We start from the raw sequence: 25,560 nt of genomic DNA, 5'->3' as shown, positions 1-25,560 counted from the left end.
AAGAGAGTCTGTCCGAGTGCTTTGGTATGAGAAAGACTCCACTGGCCACTGCTGGCTTTGAATACAGAAGTATATTCAGAGAATACAGAAGACAGGGGGATTCCTGGGTGGCTCAGCAGTTTGGCGCCTGCCTTCAGCCCAGGGCATAATCCTGGAGACCCAGGATCGAGTCCCATGTCCGGCTCCCTGCATAGAGCCTGCTTCTCCCTCTGCCTGTGTCCCTGCCTCTCTCCCTCTCTCTCTCATGAATAAATGAATAAAGTATTTAAAAAAAAAAAGAGGGGCAGCCCAGGTGGCTCAGCGGTTTAGCACCGCCTTCAGCCCAGGGCGTGATCCTGGAGACCCGGGATCGAGTCCCACATCAGGTTCCCTGCATGGAGTCTGCTTCTCCCTCTGCCTGTGTCTCTGCCTCTCTCTCCTCTCTGTGTATTTAAATAAACAATTAAAAAATCTTTAAAAAAAAAAAAAAAAGAATACAGAAGACAAGGGGAAAAGACAAGAAAGCAGATTTCCCCCAGAGCCTCCAAAGGAACACAGCCCTGCCTACACCCTGAATTTTAGCCCCGTAGACCCATTTTGGATGTGAGACATCCAGACCTGGAAAGTTGTAAGTTTCCGTGGGCTTAAGACACTAAGTTTATGGTCATTTGTTATTGAGGTCTGACTGTTCCAACCCCTTCCTGACCTTCCCAGCTCCAGGATAACATCCACGCTTCTCAACCTGGTGTTCACAGCCCTTCGGGACAGCCCTGTCCTTTTGCTTCTATAGTGAAGCAAATGTACTCTATCTGTGCTCTCTATTACAGCAGCCACAGAACACCTGCAGGGTAGCCAGTGTCATCAACAGAGTAAAATTTCCCCTTCATTTCATTGCAGTTCATTTATAGTTACCCAGGTCCACAGGCTACCATGTTAGCAAAGCTGCAAAGACTATGTCCATCCTTCCAGACAGATCTGCCCCTAAAGCCTCTTAAGCAACTGACCCCAGGGAGCCAGGCCTTTGCCCATGCCCCGGCCCCTGCCTAGAACTCCATCCTACCTTCCGTCCACTTCTCTAACACTTGCCCAGTTCCCAACTTAAATGTGGTGGAGGCTTGAGGGGGCTCAAATGCCCCTTCCCCCTGTTCTACCATGCTGGGGACAGTTCCACAACCACTTCTGAAAGCCCTGAAAAAAAGGGAGATATCCCTGGCCCCGGGGGAGCTGGGAAGCACACCTCACAAGCATCTAGGCCTCCAGCCCAGGACTCAGAAAGGGACAAACAAGACCTAGGAATGGGCTCAATGGGTTAGAATCCCAATTCCCGGCCACCTGCCACTACAGGGGTAAGTTGCCAGGGAGAAGTGACAAAGAGCTCCTTCCCTATCTAACCCCTGAAAGAGAGCCCCTCATTCTTTCTAGGACCCCAGGGCAGGGGTCTTAAGGCAGCCAAGACACCTGACCCTCAGAAGGGAAGCAAAAACCAAACTTATGACAACAATCTGGGGCCCTCTAGGAGGTTCAGGAGATTTCTGAGTAAGAGGGGCAGCTACTCCAAACCAGATCACCTTTATTGAGCTCATCTTGTGTGTGCGCGCGCGCTCAAGCATGTGCAAGTGCATGCAAGCACATACTCTAGGCCTGGGGCACCACCCCATAAAGCTGGTGGGGAAGTAACTTCTGCTTCTCGTTGCAACTGTAGATCCATCGGGGCCGGACAAACACCAAGGAGGGGTTGTCCATCAGGGCCTGCAGGGTGGGGAGGGGTGAATACAGGAACATGTGAGTGAGGTGATGGTGGAGGTGACACAAGGGCGGGCTGGGTGTCCCTTTCCCCACCCCTCTGGAGCTCACCTCCTCAAAACTGGGGTCCCACTCTTGTGCAGTGATCACAAACTGGACCCGGTCACTCATATAGTCCTCAAGTTCCCTGGCAGGAGGCAGAGAGTCAGTGTCTCTTCTCCTGACATCCGACTCCTCAACCATTCTCCAAGGCTGTCTTCCCTTCATCCTCACCTCCATTCCCTACGGGCTACCCTGTGGGCCCCCACTCTCCCCGAGCCAGCCTTGCCACAGCCACAATACCAAGGGCTCCCACTACTGCTAATCCTTTCAGAAGGTGAGCGGGAAGAGGGGGCCTCATTGTAGAGAAGAGGAAGAGAGGGAAAGTTATACATCCCGGGGGGCCCAGCAGAGCAAGCAGAGCCTGTGCCCATCCAGCAGGCTGTACCCCTTCTCCATCTTCCCAATCGCCTTCCTTCCCACAACTTAGCATAATCCCTCTCTGCCCTCGCCCCCACCCCTGGAGACTGACCCATTGAAGGCTGTGACATATCGCCTGAGCTTCCGCCGCTCGTCCCCAGGGAATTCTCCGTACAAGAAGAAGTGTTTGCCCTGGAAGAAGTCTGCAGGAAAGATGGTGGAGGTGCCAAGTGTGAGGCGCCTGGAGTTTCAAAGCACCAGCCAGGAGCCACAGAGCACTTGAAGGCAAGACCCGAAGGAGGCCAGTATAGTGGCTGGGAGGCCTGTTCATTCATGCCCTGGCAGAGACATTTGTCATAAACGGTGATTCTCAGCCAGGCCCATAGAACTTTTCTGGGAACTGGAGTTTTGTTTTGTTTTGCTTTGCTTTCATGGTGAGAGACAAAATGACTATTACTGCTATGTGTTTCTTCCATGAGGTACATCACAGATGGGCTGGTGGCACCTAGCTCATGTGGCCCAGTTCACAGCCTTAGAGCCTGTCACTTGCTCACCCTGGCTGTCACAGTCCTCTACCAGCCAGTGCCTTCCCCGGCTCTGACCTTCAGGACACCTCTGTTCTTTGTTCCATCTTAACATAGTTCTCCAAATCATCAATCTGCGGATGATACTTTTGGGGCTTTGGAGGATCAAAGTACTTTCCTGCCCATCAGACCCACAGGGAACCGTATAGAAATAGCCTCTTCCAGTTGCCACTGACCCTCACCTCTGTGCAGACCCTGGCTGCCTAGCTCCTCCCTCCATTCTCTGTTGGCCAAGGTTCTCACCCCTGCCTGTCCCATGCCCCCTGCACTCATGTTAGGAGGACAAATAGCAATGCCATCACCACTGAGGCCCCAAGAGACCCATGCCCATGTCACCTGTGTGCCTGGGTGACCTCCCATGCTGACAGACCTGAACCCGAGAGGCAGGTGAAGGAGGCACCATTGGCACTTGAGTAGAAAGCCAGAGGGGGTCATGCCCAGCCCTGCGCTGTGATGGAGGCGGTCACAGCAGGAAGTCAGGAGGGGGAACAGAGAGGGAAGTCATAAGAGGGTGTCTGCTTCCTAAGACAACAAAAAGGTAGCAGAGGCAGGGATTATGGGGGAAGGAGGTGGGGAGACAAATCACAAGTCATGGGAAGCAGCCTCAATCCAAGGGTTGGGTGGTGGGAGTCACAGCTGAGAACTGAGAAAGGCAGATCCCATGTAAGGAGGCAGGGAGGGATTTCCTACCTGGGAGCTCGGGAACTGGCAGGTCAGGAGACTCTGGGGGACCCTCGTTGTCTGTGTTCTCGTCTGTGGATCCTGCATACGGGTCCTCACCATTTTCCCCCTGGTCAGGGGGCTGTTTCTGTTCCCTCTGCTCAGCCACCCTGGGAGAGACAACAGGGCGTGGGGGAAGAGCATGCAGACCAGATCCCCCTCCACCCAAGTCTGGGACTACCTCGACACCCCCAGCCCCACCTTACCTTCTCAGCTCATCTTCAGTATCCCCAGAATCTTCTGCCCCATTGCCCTGTTCTTCTGCAAGTGGAAGCTTGGTCAATGAAGGGCACGTGTTTGGTAACCTTCCTTCTTGGTCTCTCGCCCAAGCACAGATGCAGGCATGCCAGGCCTCAACCTCAACTGCCCTCCAGATCCAGTTATCTGGGACTTCAGCCTCCCCTCCCCTAGGTCCACTGTCTGGGATCCAGCCCTACCTCCCTTAGATACAGGAGTCTGGGTTTCCAGCCATCTTCTCCCTCAGATGCAGGAGTCCAGGCCCCAGCCCCTTCTCCTCCCTTCGGATCTGAAGGATCTCATCCCTCTCTTCTCCAAGAACCCAGCAGTCCAGGTCCCCAGCCCCCTCTTCTCTCAGGCTTAAGACCTAAAACCCCTTCCCTCCCTCAGACCCAAGAGTCCAGGCCCCCAACCCCTCCTCCCTTAGGTTCTGACCTGACTGCTCCCCCTCACTGTCCGTATCTTCCTGGGGCCCTGGTGAGGCTGGTTTGGTCTCTTCTGGGGTTTTGGGTCTCTGGGGTGAGCTGGGTCCTGCTGCCTGAGGCAGCTTAGTTTTGGTCTGGGGGCGCTGAGAAGGGAAGGCAGCATGGGTATGAGTATGTGTTCTTGCTGAAGACAAGGATGGAGAGTCTGGGGTTCCACAACAGACCCATGTCTTCCTCCCACTGCACCTTCCCCACCATGGCAGGGGGCATAGGACCTTTTGGGGAAGCTTGGGGGCCTCATCCCCGCTGCTGCCGCTGTGAGAGCCCCCCTCATCCTCACTGCTGGAGCTTGGTCCTGCCATGAGGTACCTAGGAGGAGGAATCAGGCCTCAGACAAACGGCATATCGTGTCCTCCATAGGATATGGGGTGGGCGTGGGGGCCAGTGCTCAGGAAGCCACAGCAAATGGCATTTACTAATCATTCAGGATGCCCTGGCTTCCAGGTTTGGAAGGGCCCCACTGAACCCATCAGTCACCATAGCCACCCACAGCAGAGACATGGGCCTCACTGGCTTGCTTCCCCGCCCTCTTGGGAAAGAAATGCCCCATTTCAGAAAGGAAAAAAACAAAAACAACCCAGAAATAATTTTCCCCTTTGAGAATCAAAAGCAGTTTCTCATTAGGAGAATACCTATCAGTCAAGGGAAAATCCTCAAAAGCAAATATGTTTTTAAAGACCTTGACACTATATTCATGGCATGGGACCTTAAGTGGCTGACACTCCAGGAGAAGGGGTCCCTAGCTCTATCACAACAAGAACAGCTGATGCTTACATGGGATTTCCCACATGCTAGGCACATGCGCCTTTTGCAGCAATTTCTCCAGCCTGCCATGCTTCTCAGTCTCCCCAAGCAGACTTCACAGAGCCCTGAGACCCTGGGAAAGTCCTCCCTCCTCCTCAGCAGCCGTGCAGCCCCTGCCCTGCCTCTCAGAAGCCTGCTGACGCTGGAGGAGCCCGCCTGTGTTCCCCACTGGCAGGCCCTGGTCTAACCACTCTCCAGATCCCCGGCGCTGCCCAGTGTGGGGACAAGGGGCAGGGTCAGCAGGTGCACACACATATCCGTATGAAGTGCATGAATGTGGTGAGGCCTCACCTCCGGGAGGGCAGTCGTCGCCGCATTCGGTGACAGTCCAGCACCCACTCTTTCCGCACAATGCGGCCTCCAAGGCCTAGGACCTGGCTGTACTTGGGGGTGTTGGCAAAGGCACAGCTGGTGGGGCAGCAGAAGGGAGGGTGTGGTCAGTCAGGTGTGGTCTGCGGTGGTGGGTGGGGGAGGGGCGCAAGGGACAAGAGATGAGGATGGGGGAAGAGAGAAGAATGAGAGAGAGAGAGAAAGAGATGGATATGAGAGAAACAGAAAAAGATGTTAGGAGACCAAGGGAAAGATGTAGGAATCAGAATAAGAAGCAGATGATAGGACCAAATTGATAGAGACAGGGCAGCCACGGTGGCTCAGCGGTTTAGCGCCGACTTTGGCCCAGGGCGTGATCCTGGAGACCCGGGATAGAGTCCCACATCAGGCTCCCTGCATGGAGCCTGCTTCTCCCTCTGCCTGTGTCTCTGCCTCTCTCTCTCTCCCCCTCTCTGTGTTTCTCATGAATAAATAAAATCTTAAGAAAAAAAAAAAAAAAGAGACAGACGGTAGACAGGCAGACAGGGAGAGAGAGAGCAAGATGGAGGAGCCAGAGGGAGACAGAGAAGCACCAGGGGGCACAATGGGGAGGAGGGCACAAGCCTACATGAGATGGGTGCTGTCTGGAGTCCAGTCTGGCCGATACTTGGCCCCCAGCTCTAGGGCCTTGTCCCGGAGCTCTGAGCGGAAGGGGTTCTGGAAGCCACTCAGCACCACCACCACACCCTGAAGGATCTTCCCCAGCTCCTGCGGGCCAGCTCGTGGTCCCCTGGGCTCGGCGCCTTCTCGGGTCTTCCCTGGCACTGTGCCTCGTGCTGGGGCAGGGACTGGGGTGGCTGGGGTGCGGGTGGGAGCTGGCGCTGGGGAAGCCAAAGAGTGGATTCACTTAGTGCTAGTGGGACTAAACCCCAGCTCCTCCTCCCTCAGACCCAGGAGTCCAGGCCCCCAGCTGGGCCTCCTCCCCAGGACATAAGAGCACAGACCCCTACAAGAACAAGGAAGCCAGTGCTCACGTTTGGGTCTCTTGATGGCAGGTGGTGAGGGCTGGGCTGATGGTTTGCTGGGCGTCTTCCTTTCTTCTTGGTTCAAATCTAACTTTCTCTTCCTTTTGGGGGACTCTTGAGGCTGAGGGGTTAGGATGAGTTGAGGCCTCTCAACTCTCTCCTCCCTTTCCACCCAACCAGGTGACAATCTCACCTTGGAAGTGCTGCCTACTACCCTGGAGGCTGCAGAGGGTGAAGAGGTGGCACTAGAGGCCTGCAGTGTAGCAGCTGCATAGCTAGGTCCTGCTGGGTCAGTGGCTGCAGCTACAGAGGGAGAAAGCGGATCTGGGTGATCTAGGCCCTGAGACCCTTCGCTCCTACCCATGGGAGACAGTGTTGTTCCCAAAGCCCAGTAGTGAGTGATCCAGGGGTCCAGACCCCCAGCCGCCTCCTCCCTCCCACCCGGGAGTCCCTAGGCTCTTCCTTCCTCAGACCCACGTTGTGGTTCCAACCCTAGACTGACGACCCAAGCTTCCACACTCACCTGGGGAGGTCTTATTGATCCGGCTGAAGAAGAGGGCCCCAGGTCTCAGGGAGTTGGCACCCTCATCCTCCTCCTTCACACGGAACTGGCCAAGCTTGGTCACCTTCTAAGGTCTCACAAGGTCAGCACAGTGAGTGGCTGTTGGCAGGTGGGGGTGAAGTAGTAGGAAGAAGACTCTGGGGGTGGGTGGGTAGAGCTTACCTGGGGTGAGGCCTCTACCTCCTCTTTGTCTAGGGCGCTGTGAAACCGTATAAAACTCAGGCCATAGGGGGAATCCTGGGAAAGAGAGGTGGGGGTCATAAAGCCTGGCTAAGGACAGAGGCCTGGCTCCAAGCCCCTTTCACTTGGGAAGACCCCTTTCTGGCTCTTTCCCTCTAATGGACACACATGTCTAGGGAGGTGCCCGGAGAACACTGATGACAACAATAACATCTAGCCGCTAGCAAGCCCTAACTCTGGGCTGGACTCGGCTGTAAGCCCTTTATGTGCACTAGCTCTGTTAGCCTCATGGCAAATGGCCAAGGCTGCTGGGTGTCCAAAAGAATCCTCTCCTGCATGCCCGAATTCCTGACTACAGAATGGGAGGGAGCACTGTATGCCACTTCTGGAACAGAAATGCTCCAGACTCTTTTCCACTCTTTGGGCTGGACGCAGAGCCATGATCTTGAGGAGCCTGGGTCCCTGGATGACCAGCCAAATACTCCCCAAGACAGGTCTGCTGGTAAGAAGTCTACCTCCACTGTGTGGGAGTATCATGACATACTTGAGTCTTGTCATTACCACAGCTTAGCATTCCTACCTAGCAACCGTGTAAGGATCGGGAAACTGAGGCCAGAAAGGTTAAGGCACTTGCCCAAAGTCACACAGCTAAGAAGTGGGGGACCCAGCGTCTGATTCCAGATCCCATGGTGGTAACTGTTAGACTATTCCTCTGCCAGGTCAGCTGCCCCCTTCTCCCATTCCCCTCTGAGATCCTGCAGTTCACCTTTCCCAGACATCCTCTAGAAAATGAAGTGTCACCTACAGGAAGGATTGCAATCCTACTTCAGAGACCTCTGGAAGCCAGCCTCCTCATAAGCCCCCTGGGGACCAGCTGCCCCGTCCTCCCAGCCCTCTGGGACTCAACACTGGCCCCTCACCTCTCTCCATGCCAACTGAGGACTCTACACCCCCAGCTCCCGCCCCAGATACCTTGCTATAGGGCTGGCTGCAAACGATTTTGACACGGTCCCAGCGCTTCTCAGCTGCTGCCCGGACCAACTTATCTGGCCCGAAAATGCGAACACGGTTGGGGTTGGAGCCACTGCGGCTCTCAGAAGGGGACATAAAAGATGAAGTGACCAGCAGCACCTGGGAAAAGGAACACAGAAGAAGAAGCAGGGCTGGCTGATTGAAATGATACTTGCTAGGTGCCGGGAAAAAAGCAGGGGCCCTATTAGGGTCTAGGGAGTCACCGGATCCAGACTGCACCTCCACCTGCCCCAACGCCTTTTTCTTTCTTTCTTTCTTTTTTTTCTTTTAAAGATTTCATTTATTTATTCATGAGAGACACACACGCACACAGAGAGAGAGAGAGGCAGAGACACAGGCAGAGGGGGAAGCAGGCTCCATGCAGGGAGCTTGACGTGGGACTCGATCCTGGGTCTCCAGGATCACGCCCTGGGCTGAAGACGACACTAAACCGCTGAGCCACCCAGGCTGCCCTGCCCCAACACCTTTTTCTTCCCCTGCTTCTGCACCTCCAGTCAGCTTCTCCCTGACACAGGCCCCAGAAAGATCCTGCAACTTCCGGGTCTAAACAAACAGTCTCTGAATTCTTTCAAAGGGTCTTCTATATCTGGCCATAGAGCCAGCTACACAACCTAAAGAACTCTCCGAGCAGAGAATTGTCACGACGACTGGCATAATACTCAAATACCTTTTGCAAATGCACGGTTGAGCGCATGGAAAGTAGAGGAATTATCAGAGGCCAGAAAGGAGAGAGCAGAATCCAGAGGTCCAGGAGAGCTGCACCTGTTATAAGTGATTCTCTTGGGGCTCAGCGCTGAGACACTGGTTGGGGACATGTCAGCTTCTCCAGCTGCTCCTTTTCAGGCCCTGCCAGTAGGAGGAGCTACAGAGAGGCTGAGAGGCAAAAGGAAGGACTGTTGCCCCACCATCTCCTTGCAGCTCTGGGAGCATCACTCCTGGTGTGTTTGGGCTCCTGCAGAGCCCCACCCCAGGACAGCAGAGGAATCTGGTTTCAGTGTCTTAATATCTGCAGAGCTGGTTTCACCTGGCCCCTCTCAGGGATTCCAGCGCCAGCTTCTCCAGGTTTGAGCTTCAGCTCTGCAGAACCCCGCTTCCAAGCTTCTAAACAACATTTCAATAATTCCATGTCCTTTTGTTCCCCCAGCCCCTGGGGTGGCACCTGTTCCCTGCATTACTTCTTCACCACACCTTAGTCTTCTTGCCTCTTGGGTAATATTAGTTGCTAATTCTTTTTTTTTTTTAAGATTTTATTTATTTGAGAAAGAGTAAACAAAAGAGCAGGAGAGGGATGAGGGGGCAGCCCGGGTGGCTCAGTGGTTTAGCGCCGCCTTCAGCCCAGAGCTGGATCCTGGAGACCCAGGATCAAGTCCCACGTCGGGCTCCTTGCGTGGAGCCTGCTTCTCCCTCTGCCTGTGTCTCTGCCTCTTTCTCTCCCTCTCTGTGTGTCTGTCATGAACAAATAAATAAAATCTTAAAAAAAAAAAAAAAAGGGAGAGGGATGAGGGTCACAAGGAGAAGCAGACTCCCTGCTCAGCAGTGAGCCTGATGTGGGGCTCCATCCTGAGATTCTGAGATCATGACTTGTGCCGAAGGCAGATGCTTCACTGACCAAGCCACTGAGGTGCCCAGAGATATGATAAAACTTTAACTAAAAAGGCACTTACTCAGTTTCCATCGTTATAAATAGAATTTTAATCCAAATCTGTTTGCCAAGAAGAACAGAGAACTTTTTTTAATAGTCTCAAAGACTGCTGACTTTGTTAAAACAGCTAACAAGCAGGGTTTAGACTAGGTGACTCTAGTGCTTAGGGAGCCTCTGTAAATAAACCCAAATCTACACCAGAGTCAGAAAATGAAATGCAAACACAATGAATCATAAACAGCCAACTAAATTTCTCAAGTCTGAGAAAATGAAATTCAAGAACAACTTAACAGCAAAATAACTAGACTTCCCAAATGAGGCAACTGTTTAAACTCCAGCCAATTAAATCATGTCTTTGGCTTCCTTTGGCATCTTCTCTATAAAAAGCTCTGTCCTAGTCTGCCCACAGAGCACCCCTAATCATTTTCAGTGTGGGCCCCCAATATGAATTGTTTGTTCAAATTAACTCTTCAAAATTTCATGTGCTTCAATTTACGTTTTTGCACTTTATATAACCTTTAGAATGTTTGCCAAAGGAAAACTTCATCTGTGAAAATGTGTCTCACAGATCAGAAAAAGCAACTGATAAAGTTCCAAACACATTCACGAAAAAAAGCTCTCCATCAAGTAATCTAGAGAAGAATATCCTCAACCTGACAACACACATCTATAAACAAATCTCCAGCTGACACTGTATTTCATGGTGAAGACTCAATGCTTTGCCAGTAAGATCAGGAACAAGACAAGGATGTCTGCTCTCATCACCTCTGTTTGACACAACACTAGAGATACTAGTCAGTGTGATAAAACCAGAAAAAGAAAAAAAAAAGCATAAAGATTATAAAGAAAAAGAAAACTGTCTTTATTCACATACAATGTAACTGCCCAAGGGGGAATCCCTGGGTGGCTCAGCGGTTTGGCGCCTGCCTTTGGCCCAGGGCGCGATCCTGGAGTCCCGGGATTGAGTCCCGCGTTGGGCTCCCGGCATGGAGCCTGCATCTCTCTCTGCCTGTGTCTCTACCTCTCTCTCTCTATCATGAATAAATAAATAAAGTCTTAAAAAAATATATTCCAAAGGATCTACACAAATCCCATGGCATTTTCCTACAAGAATAACTAAATTTAGCAAGGTCACAAGATACAAGGCAATATACGATTATCACTTGTATTTTTTTTCATGCTATCAACAACTGGGAAATAAAATTTAAAAATTAAAACAAAACAAAACAAAACAAAAAAAAACATCATTCAAGGGCACCTGGGTGCCCGTGCAGTTAGTTAAGCATTTAACTCTTGGTTTTAGTTCAGCTCAAGATCTCAGGGTCCTGAGATCAAGCCCTGTGTCAGGCTCTGCTCGGTGTGGATCTACTTGAGATTCTCTCTCCCTCTTCCTCTGCCCTCCCCTTAAATAAATAAATCTTTAAAAAATATATATATCATTCAAATAGCATCAATAATTTAGGCAAGAATTGGGGCACCTGGGTGGCTCAGTAGTAGAGCATCTGCCTTTGGCTCAGGTCATGATCCTGAGGTCTTGGGATCAAGGCCTACAATGGGCTCCCCATGGGGAACCTGCTTCACCCTCTGCCTAGGTCTCTGCATCTCATGAATAAATAAATAAAATATTTTATTTAAAATTTAGGCAAGAATCAATAACAGATGTTAAAACAAGTTTGTGGATAGATGAGTTATTTATATAGTCTCTAAGTATTTCCCCACAATACTTATTCATTACACGGGGCAAAACAATAATTTTATATTGAACGAATCTGGCCTGCACTGCCTTTACAAAATGAACCAAGTTAACATCATCAGTCATAGAGTCAGTAGCATGTGTTCCATGATCCAATGTACTGAGAAAAATACAACATCGCTTGTGTGGTGTTCTGGCCAAAGGTGTATGGCCTAAATTTAATTATCAGGAAACATGAGACATTTTGTACAATAAGTGATATTTTACAGAGTCACTGACCTCTACTCTTCTAAAATGTCAATGGCATAAAATACCAAGAAAGTCACAAGAATTGTTCCCAGAAAAAGGAAACCAAGCAGACACAACAAATCAACACAATACATTGATTCTGAATTTTCTTTTGCTATTAAGAACATCATTGAAATAATGAAGAAAATCTGAATAATGTCTGAGATCAGATGACACAGTACTACATCAAGGTTAATTTCCTAATTTTGATTAATTGTACTGAGGTTAAGTAAGAGAGTATCTCTCTTTCTAGGAAATATCCACTGTATTTATCAGGAATAGATAACACAAAATCACATATGCAATTTACTTTCAGTTCAGTAAAAAAAAAAAAAAAGTACACCTGTGTTAACATTTGGGGGATGTAAAAACAAACATTTGGGGGATGTACATGAAGATTATAAGGGAATCCTCTGTACTACTTTTGCAACTTTTCCTAAGTCTGGAATAAATGAAGTTATTCATAAGCTGGTTTTAAAATTTACATGGAAATAAATGCTAAGAATCTAGAATAGATTCTCTTGAAGACCAAAGCTGGAAGTCCACCACAATCTGATTTCAATATTTACTATTTTTTTAAAGATATTATTTATTTATTCATGAGAAATACAGAGAGAGAGAGAGGGAGAGGCAGAGACATAGGCAGAGGGAGAAGCAGGCTCCATGGAGGAAGCCTGATGTGGGACTCGATTTCGGGACCTCAGGATCGTGCCCTGAGCCAAAGACGCTCAACCGCTGAGCCACCCAGGTATCCCAATATTTACTATTTTTTTTAATTTTTTATTTATTTATGATAGACACACAGTGAGAGAGAGAGAGGCAGAGACACAGGCAGAGGGAGAAGCAGGCTCCATGCACCGGGAGCCCGACGTGGGATTCGATCCCCGGTCTCCAGGATCGCGCCCTGGGCCAAAGGCAGGCGCCAAACTGCTGCGCCACCCAGGGATCCCAATATTTACTATTTTTAAAAAATATTTTATTTGTCAGAGACAGAAAGAGAGGGAGCATTCACAATCAGGGGGAGTGGCAAGCAGAGAGAGAAGCAGGCTCCCCACTGACCAAAGAGCCCAATGTGGGACTCAATCCTAGGACCCTGGGATCATGAGATGGAGCCACCCAGGCATCCCTCAATATTTCCTATTAAGACAATATGGTATTGGCACAAAGATAAACATACCTGTTGATGAAACAGAATAGAAAGCAAAGAAATAAACCTACACATATATGCTCAATTAATTTGCAATAAAAGAATCAAAACAATTCAGTTGGAAAAAAGAAAAAAAAATTTTTTTAAAGATTTTATTTTTAGGTAATCTCTACACCCAGTGTAAGGCCAAACTCATAACCCTGAGATCAAGAATTGCATGCTCCACCAACAGAGCCAGCCAGGCACCCCCGGGAAATCTTTTTTTAGAGAATTTTCAACAACAACAGCAACAACAAGAACAAAAAAAAAAAAAAAAAAATGACCTTTTCCTCTACTTCACTCAATATACAAAAATTCATTTGAGATGAATCAGATATAAATGTAAAATCTAAAATTATAAAGCTTCTAGAAGAAAACACAGAAGATGGAGGTAGGCAGAATCATGGTGCCCCAAAAAGGTCCATGTGCACCTGTGGACTTTGTAGATGTGATTAGGTATTTTGAGATGAGGATATAACACTGAGTTATCCAGGTGGGCCCAGTGTCATCACAAGGGTCTTTAATAGAAAGAGCGAGGCAGGAGAGAAGAGAAGCGAGGATGGAAGCAGATGTTAGAGTACTGTGATCACTGCCTTCGAAGATGGAAGGGGCCACAGGCCAAGAAATGCAGGCAGCCTCTAGAAGTTGCAGTAGGTAGGGAAATGGATCCTCCCCTTGGGCCTCTAGAAGGAACCTAGCCCTGCTAATACTAAGATTTTAGCCCACTGACACTGATTTTGGACTTCTGACCTCTAGAATTGTAATAAATCAATACAGGGATTATACTATTACTTTGAGACAGGCAAATATACCTCATAGGATGCAAAAGGCACTCAAAAAAAAAAAAAAGAAAAGAAAAGAATGAGAGAGAGGGTGGGGAGGAAGGGAAGGAGAAAGAAAGGAAGAAGCTTAAAACCATGACTGATTGGACTTCATCAATTCATCATGAGGCACTGTTAAGACAATGGAAAGGTAAGTACATTGACCGTGAAGAGCACTGAGTGATGTATGGAAGTGCTGAATCATTACATTGCACACCTGTAACTAGTATAACACTGTATGGTAATTATACTTTAATTTAAAAAAAATTTTTTTTAAAGATAGCCAAAAGGCAAGTCATAGACTAGGGGAAAAATCTGCAACACATGAATCTGGAAAAAAAAAAAACAAAAAAACCCATGATTAACATCCATGACAAAAAGACAAACAATCCAATAAAAAACAAGCAAAATACCTGAAGAGACACTTCATAAAAAAAGATAAAATGAATGGCTAATAAGTATGTGAAAGGTTACACAATGTCATTACTTGTCAGGAAACACAACTTAGTCATAATACCACCACATCTGAATGGCTGAAATTTAACAAATTAAAATGACTGGTAACATCAGGTATAGGTAAGGATACGAAGCAACTAGAACTCTCAGCTTCTGCTGACAGGAACGTAAAATGGCACCGCTTTGGAAAATTTCCAGTGTCTAATGAGATTAAAACGTACATCTACCCTACATGTACTCTTAGGTATTTACCCAAAAGAGATCTCTGTGCAGAGGTCTGTACAAAAATGTTCACAGTAGCTTTATTTGTAATTGTCAAAAAGTGGCAACAGCCTAGATGCCCATCTAGGAGATGAGATGGAGGATGGATAAACAAATTGTGGTCTCTGCCTAAGGTGAATGATACTTGGCTGATATCACACACACACACAAAAAAAAAAACCCACCCAGGACAGTGAATGAGAAAAGCCAGACACAAAAAAGAGTACCTACTGTAAAATTCTACTTATATGAAATTCTAAGATAGGCAAAGCTAGTCTGTAGTGACAGAGAGACTAGAGGCTGCCAGAGCCGGCAAGGGTCGGAGGATGGGGGTGCGAGGGACTTCCTGAGGATGCTGGTAATACTCCATGTCTTGACCTGGGGGGCGGTTACACAGGTGCCTACGGTAGTTAAAAGCCCTTGAGCTGTACATTAGTATCTGTGCATTTTATCGTATGCAAAATATACTTCAATTAAAAACAACTTCTCACAGCAAGGAAAAAAACTCATCTTGTAGAAAACTGGTTTACTATTTAAAATTGTAAACTTGTTTTTTCAAGTAGGTTTACTTCTACCCCAAAACATTTTGTGGATTAGCCAGCTGGCTAACTATGATCTCTCCCAGTTCTAATGAATTCAACTAGTAAGAAAAGGATTGTGCCAACTTTTAAAATATTTGTAACAGAGTGGGGCACCTAGGGCTTGGGTGGCTCAGTCAGTTAAGTGGCTGACTCTTGATTTTGGTTCAGGTCATAGTTTCAGGGTCCTGGGATCGAGCCCAAGTCAGGCTCCACACTTAGCAGGGAATCTGCTGAAGATACTCCCTTTCCCTCTGTTCCCTACCCTTCATGCTCACACTGTTTCTCTCTCCCTTTCTCAAATAAATAAATCTTCAAAAATAAAATAAAATAAAATAGGGGTGCCTGGGGGGCTCAATCAGTTAAGTGTCTACCTTCAGCTCAAGTCATGATCCCAGGGACCCGGGATCAAACCTGAGTCAGGCTCCCTGCTCAGTGGGAAGCCTGCTTCTCCCTCCCTCTCTGCCCTTCCCCCTGCTCTCTCTCTCTCTCAAATAAATAAAACCTTTACAAAAATAAATAAAATGTCTGTAATGGAGCAAAAGGCAATCCTTCTCTTATAAGCATCTGTCACATATGAAGTGACTAGCAGAGGCATCCCAAACAATGCAGAATCTCAATTTGCCAGGACATCTGTGAGAACCCCTGGGACCAGAGACAAGCAGTTTTGCTCTCAAGCAGTGATGGCCTCTTAGACCAAACAAGTGCATCTGGTTATTCATGCCCCTGCCCCTGGCCCCCATGCAAATGTGGGTCTCTGCCCTGGTATGCAGTTTATCACCTGTGTCTGTACCTCTAGAGGGCACAGGGTTGTGTGACTTGCCTCCACCCCAGCCGAGACCCCAGGGAGGAAGCAGTGATGGGGGCACCTGGGGTAGGGATCAGTATGGGGCCCATCACAAAGCCCTGCTTACCTCATAGTCTTGCTCCCCTGCCCCTCCGGCCGAGCTGCCCACCAGCACCTCCACGAAGGCCGAGCCGTCATTGCCGATGTCCACACTGTGGATCTGTTCTTCCTTCTCCAACTGTGGGAGGAGGAAAGCCCACTGTAAGTGCCTGCTCTGTCCCTGGCCTCACTGTGGGACCTCGGGAGAGTGATGACCCCCATCTGGGGTGCCATATCTCCTTGCAATGTCAACTCTGACAGTGGGAGCCAGGGTGAGGGGTGCCACTGTATCTCCTGCATGTAGCACAGGGCATGGCCCAGAATGGAGCTCAGAAATCTTCACCGAATGTATGCCTAAGCTCCCACACTAGCTTATGGAGCCCCAACTCCTTCAGACTCTGCCAGATTGGCACGGTACCTGCCACCATGGAGTGCACCCTGATAGTACCTGCCAGGGTTCTAACTTCATTCAAATAATCATGTGCACAAATGGCACATCTGTCGCCTCTACCCTCTAATCACACAGGACTCTGAGGAAGCTCCCTCAGGATAGGGGCCTGGTGTGGGTTTGCTCATCACTGATTTCTGGGTTTGAATCCCAGCTGCAAAATGCAGTAACTAAATGGCCTTATCAGCCAATCTCTTGGAGCCTCGGTATCCTTATCTGTAAAATGGGGATAATCACCAAGTCCAGGAATATACACATGAATACTATGGCCACACTGTACAGCATGTAGTAGGGCACTGTGCCCCTGTCAGCCAGGAGGCATTGTCAGTCAATGCTCCATAATTACTTTTTGAAGGAAGAAGAGAGCTATCTCTCTGGAGGAAGGCTCCCTGCAAAGGTCCTGCCATTCCCGTCTTGACAGTTGAAGGCACAGAAAGCCTTTAACTGGGGGCAGAAGGCAGTTAGGAACGCTTCTTCATTAAGAATGTTAGTTAACTAATGGCAGTTAGTCCGAGTCTCTTCTCTTTGGTTCCTAGAAGGATAAGTTATTACAACACTCAAAGGTACCTAGTCCACTACTCCCCAGATCATCTGAAGCTCCAGTCTGCCTATCACCCTCCAACGGCAAGAGGTCGCCCAGATTTTGCCTACACACCGCCACAAACAGGGACATCCTTACATGGGAGTTAGGAGCCTGGACTTGGGGTGAGGTTCAAGTCCAGCCTTGCCATTTCCAAGCTGTGCAAGCCTGGGTGGCATGCAACTTCTGAGCGATGGTTCCCTTTTGCGTGGAATGGGTGGGCTGTCTTAATAACCCTCCTCCTGAGAGGCGCTGAGATGACTCAGAATAAAATCACCACAATAACACTTGCAGCAAACATCTAAGTGCTCACGTTGCACCAGACATGTAACACTTGCATCTCCTCTCCTCACAACGGCTCTGCCATGCAGGGGCTATTATTATCTCCACTTAACACATGAGCAAACGGAGGCAGGAAGCGGTTATGTAACTCCCCCAAGGTCGCACAGCTGGTGAGTGGCAGAGTCGGGCCCAGAGCCCAGGCAGGTTGGCTGGAGTCCACGCGTGCTCCTCCACCACATCACACGTACACTAGAGAAATAGGCGGTGCTGAGGGAAGGGGCTTCCCACAGCTCAGGCAAGTTGGCCTCCTGGTGCTTCCCCTGCCTCCACGGCTGAGCCCTGGGGTGGTGTGCGGTGCTGCCCAGGTACACAAGAAATCCTAGCATGACTTCTCAGCCTCCTGCCACACTTGATGGCTCTCCTCCAGCCACTTCAGCCTTCCTTCTGTCCCAGGAACAGGCCAGCTCCTGCCCACCACAGCACCTTTGCACCTGCCATTCCCCTTGCCTAGACCACTCTTATTTTTCTTCAGTATCACCACTTAATGTTATGTAACTACACTTTTTTTTTTTTGTAACTACACTTTTAATTTGCATTTGCCTAGCATCTGTTTCCTCCACCAGACTTTTAAGCTCCATGAGGGCAGAGACAATATCTAAGTCATTTTCCACTGTGTCCCAAACACCAAGCATGGTGTCTGATCCTTCCTAGCTCTGCATACTTAGTCTGTGATGCCGGAGCAAAGAGTTTCATTTCACTCCTGCCTGTTTCCTAATCCATAAAATGGGCACAGTAACAGCTTCTAACTCACTGAGTCGTTGTGAAGATTCAAATAAGGGATACATATGAAGCCCCTTGGATAGTGCCTGCCCCAGAGCAAACACTCCATAAATGTCAGCTGATACTATTCCCACAGAAGGCCTTCAATGCATTCCTGATGAACAGATGGATGGACAGACAGATGGATGGGAAGTGCTTAGTAACCATTTGCTGAAGGAACAAATGTCTCCTAAGTTGTAACTCAAGCTCTGCCCTTCCTGATCAAGTGCCTTTGGTGAGCCACTTGCCTCAGTGTCCCCATATGTCACAAAGGAATCATCAAGGCAAACACTTTCAGATTCTCACTATGTGTCAGGGGCTTGGTATATCTGTTTCCTACTGCTGCTGTAACAGATTACCAGAAACTTCTGCCTCAAAACAATGCCTCTTATAGATAATGGAGGTCAAAAGCCTGAAATCTGGTCTCACAAGGCTTCAATCCAGGGGTTAGCGGGGCTGCATTCCTTCTGGAGGTCCTAGGGGACAATCTGTTTCCTTGCCTCATTTCCAGCTTCTAGAAGCCACATGCATTTCTCAGCCTGTGGCCCCTTCCTCTGCCTCCAAACCCAGTGAGGGTATCACTCTGGCCTCTGTTTCCATCTTCACATCTACTTCTCTGGTTCTCCTGCCCCCCCCCCCTTTCACTTATAAGGACCTTGAGATGACACTGGGCTCCCTCTTGTCCCCCAAATAACCCACAATCTCACCCCTTCGAGAGCCTTAACTTCATCACATCCATAAAGTCCCCTATGCCACTTTACAGTGACATATTCCCAGGTTCTAGGGGTCAGGATGTGGATATCTTTTAGAGGCCATTATTCTGTCTATCACAGTTGGCTAAGCTCTTCATGGGCCGGACATCACTGAATCCTCACCTCACAACCACCTTAGAAGGAAGAGTCTGTCAGTCTCCGGTGTTACAGATGGGGAAACAGGCTCAGACAGGTTAAAGAAATAGTTCATGACACATGCGGCTAATGCCTGGGAGAAAAACCCGACCCAGTTGCCCGCCTATAGCCCAGCACTCCTTTTCAACTCCCTTATTCCAACCCTTGAGGTAAAACTCAACAATCTCTACCTCTCCCACAAGCACAAGGCTCAGCATGTATCCTAAGTGAATGATCTTTTTTTTTTTTTTGCATATATTAACTACTTCTATTTCAAACATGCACATGTATTCCCTTATATTTCTTCTTTTTGATAAAGAATTTCCGACCAAAGTGTTCATACATGGAAATGGCCCAAACGTCCATCAATTTATGAATGGACCCACATTGTATGGCATCCCCACAGGATGGAACAGAAAGTGCCAACACACACAACACGTAGGAACATCGAAAGTATGCTCGGTGAGAGAAACCAGACACAAAGGCCACAGTATATGATCCTGTTTGTGTGAAAGGCCCAGAAGAGACCAATCTACAGGGACAAAAAGTGGATCAGTGGCTGCTAGGGAAGCTTGGGGAGCAGGAGAGAGGGGAATAGGGAGTGACTGTCGAATGGTGATGGGGTTTCTTTTAGGCAATGAAAATGTGCTTGATTAATGGCAGTGACTGCAGAACACCATCAATATGCCAAACCCCACTGGACTGTACACTTTAAGTGGCTGAAATGGTGAATTTCAAGTTCTGTGAGTTTTCTCTCAAAAAAAAAAAAAAAAAATTAGGGGGGGTCCCAACTGGCCTCAGTCAGTGAAGCGTCCAAGTCTTGAGCTTAGGTCTTGAGCTCAAGCTCAGGTCTTGAGCTCAGGGTCGTGAGTTCAAGCCCTCCAATGGGCTCCAGGCTGGACATAGAGCCTACTTTTAAAAAAAAAGAGTGAGTGTTCAGTTTCAGCAGACAGGAGGCAGGCTTGAGCACGAGATGCTGGTCATCTGTGGCCAGGTTCACGTGCACCTTTCTCAGGAAGACCTAACTCATGAAAGAAAAACAGATGGGGCTGGTAAGGCCCACAAAGTTCCTGAGAGACCTTCTGTGTTAAAAAAAAAAAAAAAAAATTTGTTCCACGTCCAGGAAATGCAGGGTTATGCACCATTCAAAGGAATAAGGTCAAACTCTACCCAGTGCCAGTAGATCTCCACCATCTAGCTTAATTTAAAGAAAACAAGCAGAATAGTGCATATGCTGTGTACTTGGTAAAAGAGGTGGACAAACATGGTTATGTGTGTTCAGTGACCCCGGAGGGCCACGTGAGAAACTGCTAACAGTAGCTGCCTATGGAAGCAAGTGGGAAAGGCAGGCATAAATCCTTTAGTGCCTTTTAAACTTTGCACCATATACATGCAATACTCATTCAAAGAACTAATAAAACTGCAATGGTGTTCTTTAGCCGGGGAGTACTCTACAGAAATGAGAACGAACCATCTCCAGCTACACCCACCAACATGGAGCAAAGTAGCCAGACACGGATGTCTATATCGGATGCTTCTGTCTAAGTAAAATTCAAAACCAGGCAAAACGAAATCTGTGCTACTGAAAATCAGAGCGGTGGTTACCTGGTGGGGGGGGCAGTGGCAGGAAGGAGTGCATGGGGTCTGGGGGGCCGCTGTACACCTGCTACACATCAAATAAGGGAAAGACAATTTAAAATGTCATGAGGGCAAACTGAGTGGTTACAGAACTGCTGAGAAACCACCACAAAACGTGCACCACCTTGCTGTTAAGCTTAAGCATTTCTTCTAAAGGGCACACGTCACTCGGCCACCAGAGCTACCTGGATCGTGTCCCAGACACACCCTCCAGCCCGGGAGTGGTTAGCCAAGGGGCTGGAACTCTTCCTGGCACAGCTGATGGGTTATCCATGGAGCCTCCATCAGCTACTGCCAGCAAAAAAAGGTGTGTGTGGCTGTCACGAGAGCAGAGGGATGAACCCTGTGTGGCAATCCAGATGTTGCATAATATACTTGGGAGGAAAACAATGAAGGGTAGGAGAACACCCCCCCAGATTAATCCACATGCACTGGGATCTGGAAATGTCTGCCTTTCTGCTCACTTGACAAGAATCAGAATTAGCATTTGGTGGATCTGGACCAGGAACTGGACCCTGCACACTAGCAATAGCCAAATGCAATCAGACTGCCCCCAGTGTCTCTCACATGGGAGAAATTAACAGCCACCATGAGGTCGCCTTGCCTCTGTGCTTGCTCCCTGCACTTTATTTGCCATAAGGAAAGCAGGATTTTGTGAGAAGCTAAGCCTACACCTGTTCCTCCTTTGCTTGGAGCCCTTCAGGGGCTCCCAGCTCATCCAGAGTAAAAGCGCAAGTCGTCAGAGTGGCTTTCAGGCCTTCAGTGTTTTGGGGGCCTTCCACGCCCCCGTTCCATTAGCTCATCTCCTACCTCTCCCCACCCTGGATAACTCCACTGGACCCAAACCAGCCTCCCTGCTGTTCCTCCAGCATGCAGGCGCCTCACAGTCTGTTTCCTCCCCAGATATTTACAAAGCTCCCTGTGCTCAACATCACCCGCTCAGGGAGGCCTTCCTGGATCAATATTAAAGGCAAATCCTTAGGGCGCCTGGGTGACTCAGTCAGTTGAGCATCTGCCTTTGGCTCAGGTCGTGATCCCGGGGTCCTGCGATCAAGCCTTGTGTCGGGCTCCCTGCTCAGTGGGGAGTCTGCTTCTCCCTCTCTCTGCCTTTCTCCTCCATTAGTGGTCTTAGTCTCTCTCTCTCTCAAATGAATGAATAAAATCTTTAAAAAAAAAAAAAAAAAAAAAAAAAAGCAAAACTTCTTGCTACTGCCTCCTCCCCCAGCCGCAGTATTCCCCTTTCCTCTTAATGGTTTAATTTTCCTCCACAGCACTCACCATCTATCTGGTGCTTTACTTACTGGTTTGTCAGTCTTTCCCTCCTAACATGAAAGCTCCACAGGACTGACGTATTTTTGTCTTGTGCTGTCCACAGGACCTGAAACAGCGCCTGGCCTAGAGAAGGTGCTTCCTAAATAATTACTCAGTGAATGAAGGAACCTAAGAATCCATTCACTCCAGACTCTGTCGGTCCTGCCCTTGTGCTGACAACTTCCACTTGTCTGTCTCCATCCAGGTCAGGTTCTGATTCCTAACTGCCACGTGGACCTCAGATGTCCCAAAGTCACAGCACACCTGGACACCCCAACTGAAGGTGTCAGCTTCTCAAGCTGCCCCTTCTCTGGGTTTCCCATTTCAGTGACAGCTGCAATATCTCCCTCAGTCTCCCCAGCCAAGAGAATCCTGTGCTCGCTCTGGCCCCTCTGGTTCCCTCAACCCCGTGTCATGTCTCTCCTGCCTCGGGTCTCTCTGCTCTCACTGCCACTGGGGTAGAGAATGGAATGTGATCCTCCTGGGGTCACCTGATCCCTAAGAGAGCCCAGCAGAATCATCACCTGGTAATAAACACATGAATCCCTCCCTTTACACAAACATCTACGTGTTGACAGAGCACTTCTGCAGACATTATGTCACCACATTTTCACAATAACCCTTGGCTTAGATCTCATTATTCCCAATGGACAGGTGAAAAAACAGGTTTAAAGAAATGAAAAAATGTGCCTGAGGTCACAGAATGAGTAAGACAGAGAGATGGGGACTTGAATTCAGGTCCCAAGACTAAATCATGAACAACCTGTACCTCCTTCAGTGTGTGTGTGTGTGTGTGTGTGTGTATTTTTTTTTGTACCACCCTCAGTTTAAAACACTGGCTCTTGGACAAGTGGCATAACCTCTCTGGGACTCCGTTTCCTCATCTCTAAAATGGAGGTACTATTAGACTTAGGTCATGGGTTTTTATAGATTCAATGAGTTGATCCACGTGAGGTGTTCCAAACTGTAACTGGCAGTTGTAACGTTAAATCAATGTCAGCTCTCGTTATTATTACTATGTTAGGGACTGAGGAGATGTTCAAATTTCTAAAATCAGAAAGTTTTATAGGTCTGTGTATTTTTCCTGGGGAGAGAATCCTCAGCTTCCAATTCTAAAAGGGCTCTGTGACTCCAAATTTTTTCAGAACCACTGGGCAAGAGAGAGATTGAGAATGTGTTCGACACAATCATGTGAGCCTTGCCCTGCAACATCCCTCCCCAAACACCCCTCCGTTCAGAAGTAAGGAATAGAACCAAGATCAAGAAAGCCAGTGTGTGAACACAAAGCAGTGTGACAAAGTGGTTCACAGCACCAATGTGGGTCTGAGTCCTGCAAGCCATTGACTGACGGTGACAGGGGCCCCTCTGTCACACCACACTTGTGAAGAGAGATCATGAAGATGAAACACCCAGGCCAGTACCCAGCACAGAGCAGATGCTTCAAACGCTTAGCTTAGCTCTCTCCTCCCACCCGTTTCTTATCCCTGACAGCAACAGCCCGTCGAATTCCATACCATATGGGGTCAAACCACCTTCTCCTCCCAGCCTCCCTCCACCTTCACAGTGCTGGGATAAGACTGGGTGAGAGCACTCAGAAGAACCCGGCAAGCATTCCTGAACGGACGGAGACTGGCCACTTCACCCCTGCACTCCACTCTGCTTCAGTCTTCCCATCTTTAAAATGGGATTGATTGGTTTCCATGATCTTCCAAGAGACCCCTTCCAGCCCTGTGCCCACTGACTTCAAAAGCAACCTACCCAGGGGCCATACGTTGATTCCTTTTTTTTTTTTTCATACATTGATTCCTAAAGTCATCCTGGCCTAGTCCTTGGGCCACCCTTGTCCTCTGCTAAGGGGCATAGCCATCACACGGCCCATTCTCCAGGGAAGAAAGCTGAAGCCCAGAAGGGAAAAGTGTCCTAACCCACTGGCAGCTGGCTCAAGAGCAATGTGACTGGACCCTGAGTCTCCAGACTCCCCTTAGGAAGCAGACGGGGGGAGGGCAGGATCACCTGGAGCACCACAGAGATGGTCTTCTCGCCTGCCTTGGCTGCTCGCCATTTTCTGTAAGTGTCCGCCTTGAGAAGGTTTTCGGCACAGTGGGTCTGGAGATAAGAGTGGAAAAGGGAAAGTAAGGGTACAGGGAAGCGAGCTCGGTCCTCGGCTCTCAGGTTATTCCTTTGAGTCCTCCGGAGCCGTCCGCGCTCCCCCAGATTTAAAATTCCCCGTTAGTCCCACCACACCCTGCCTCGAGTCCTCTGGAACACCCGGGATGCTCCCCAGTTCCTCCTTTCCTGTCCAGAAGCTCCCCTATCTCTCCCAGAATTCCCCGATAGCCTCCTGGAACCCCCCCCCCCACGACCCGCCATGGACTTCCGTGAAGTTCCCTTTCACACTCCCAAAGTTCCTGTAGCGCCCCCGCACGGATTCCCTTACGTCTTCCAGCCTCCCCCCCACGCCAGTTCCTCACCGAGTCCTGGCTACTGCAGGACACCACATGGCGGAGACGGATCTCCGGCATGTCAACGTCTCGGGCTTCGCCTGGCGCCAGAGATAAAAGAAGGTCCGAGCTTGGGGGGCGTCGAGGGGGGAGCGCTCCCCGCGCGGGCTGGAGTGCGCAAGCGCACAGGGCTCGGGCCTTTCAAACCGCGGCGCGCCGGCGCTCGCGTCGCCGCCGCGCAAGCCCAGTTCGCGCTTCTCCGGAGCGAGGCGCTTGGTATCCTAGCAACGGGCTTTCCCCTAGGCCCCGCCTCTCCTAGGCCCTCACCGCGCTCTAGCCCCGCCTCCCGGTGACGTTCACTCTCTGCTTTCTCGGCGCCTGGCAACAGGAGCGGGCTCCGGGATTGGCTCCTAAAAGAAATTCGCCCTTCTCATTGGACGACGCAGTCACCGCCCAAATTGAAGCCTTTAGAACACTAGAAGACCCAAACCTGAGTGATTTTTTTTTGCAGGGACCCTGGAGCGTACCGCTACGGGATCCTCTACACGGGATTTCTGAAGTTACGCTCCTCCCCGCTACTCCGCCACCACACACACACACGAACAAAATCTCCGTTCTCTTATGCCTGAGGCCAGGAGAGAGTGGATCAAAGATCTAAAGAAGGCACAAAGCATGCATCCAAACGAGATATACACACCCAAACTAGAATGCTTCCACCCATGCCTCAGTTTCCCAATATGTGACCTGTGGGCATATGTGTCCTACCATGCCTGCCCCTGCCTGTTGACAAGCATCCCTCTGTTCCGTCCCCGTGAGACCCAGAGGTGCAACCCCAGGCAGGGTCGGAGCTGGGGACAGCCCAAATACCGAACAGGGAATATGAGCCAAGCGCATGAAGACAGAAGAGACACAGGGTGCCTAGTACCCCGCAGAACGAGTCTGGACATGCTGGGCACTCCCAGGTGGGGCCCCACCCATGCTGGGCAACTACTGGAAAAAGAGAGAGGGGATCTCAGTCCTACCAGCCACCCTATACCTACAGGGAATCAAGTGACCCAACTCTGACCTTGGGCTTCAGGCCAGCAAAAAGGGGAGAGGAAGGTGGTGGGAATGTGAGAAAACAGGAAAGTGACCTTCTGGGTCTTGATGAAAGAAAGTGCTGAAAGTCAAGAGTCCTGGGGTCCCTGTGGAGCAGGTGCTGAGCATGAGATGCCCATGTCCCTT

General features: G+C 49.3%; 1 protein-coding gene across 1 annotated transcript; it reads right to left on the bottom strand.

Moving 5' to 3' along the window:
• Positions 1–1,532: 1,532 nt before the first annotated feature.
• Positions 1,533–24,568, bottom strand: XRCC1 (X-ray repair cross complementing 1). The gene is made up of 17 exons (XM_077849547.1): positions 24,367–24,568; positions 23,909–24,001; positions 15,959–16,069; positions 8,060–8,218; positions 7,070–7,144; positions 6,869–6,974; positions 6,539–6,648; positions 6,355–6,466; positions 5,949–6,201; positions 5,303–5,419; positions 4,423–4,516; positions 4,158–4,290; positions 3,692–3,746; positions 3,456–3,595; positions 2,294–2,384; positions 1,834–1,909; positions 1,533–1,728 (listed from the first exon to the last, which is right to left on the bottom strand). Exons 1-17 carry the CDS (start codon positions 24,415–24,417, stop codon positions 1,615–1,617), a joined length of 1,890 nt encoding a protein of 629 aa, XP_077705673.1. The 5' UTR covers positions 24,418–24,568; the 3' UTR covers positions 1,533–1,614.
• Between the last annotated feature and the right edge of the window lie 992 nt (positions 24,569–25,560).

The sequence above is a fragment of the Canis aureus genome, chromosome 1, assembly GCF_053574225.1.
Source record: "Canis aureus isolate CA01 chromosome 1, VMU_Caureus_v.1.0, whole genome shotgun sequence".
Taxonomy (NCBI): Eukaryota; Metazoa; Chordata; class Mammalia; order Carnivora; family Canidae; genus Canis; species Canis aureus.
The sequence above is the reverse complement of the archived record's forward strand: the minus strand, read 5'-3'. Positions and strand labels throughout refer to the sequence as shown.

Bases quoted from the DNA above. Each gene is read 5' to 3' on its own strand.
- XRCC1 (XM_077849547.1), bottom strand. From the start codon at position 24,417: ATGCCGGAGATCCGTCTCCGCCATGTGGTGTCCTGCAGTAGCCAGGAC. The intron at 8,219-15,958 runs GTAAGCAGGGCT...TCCTTTTCCCAG, and splicing joins CAGGGGAGCAAGACTATGAG to GTGCTGCTGGTCACTTCATC. The intron at 1,910-2,293 runs GTCAGTCTCCAG...GCCTCCTGCCAG, and splicing joins TATGTCACAGCCTTCAATGG to GGAACTTGAGGACTATATGA.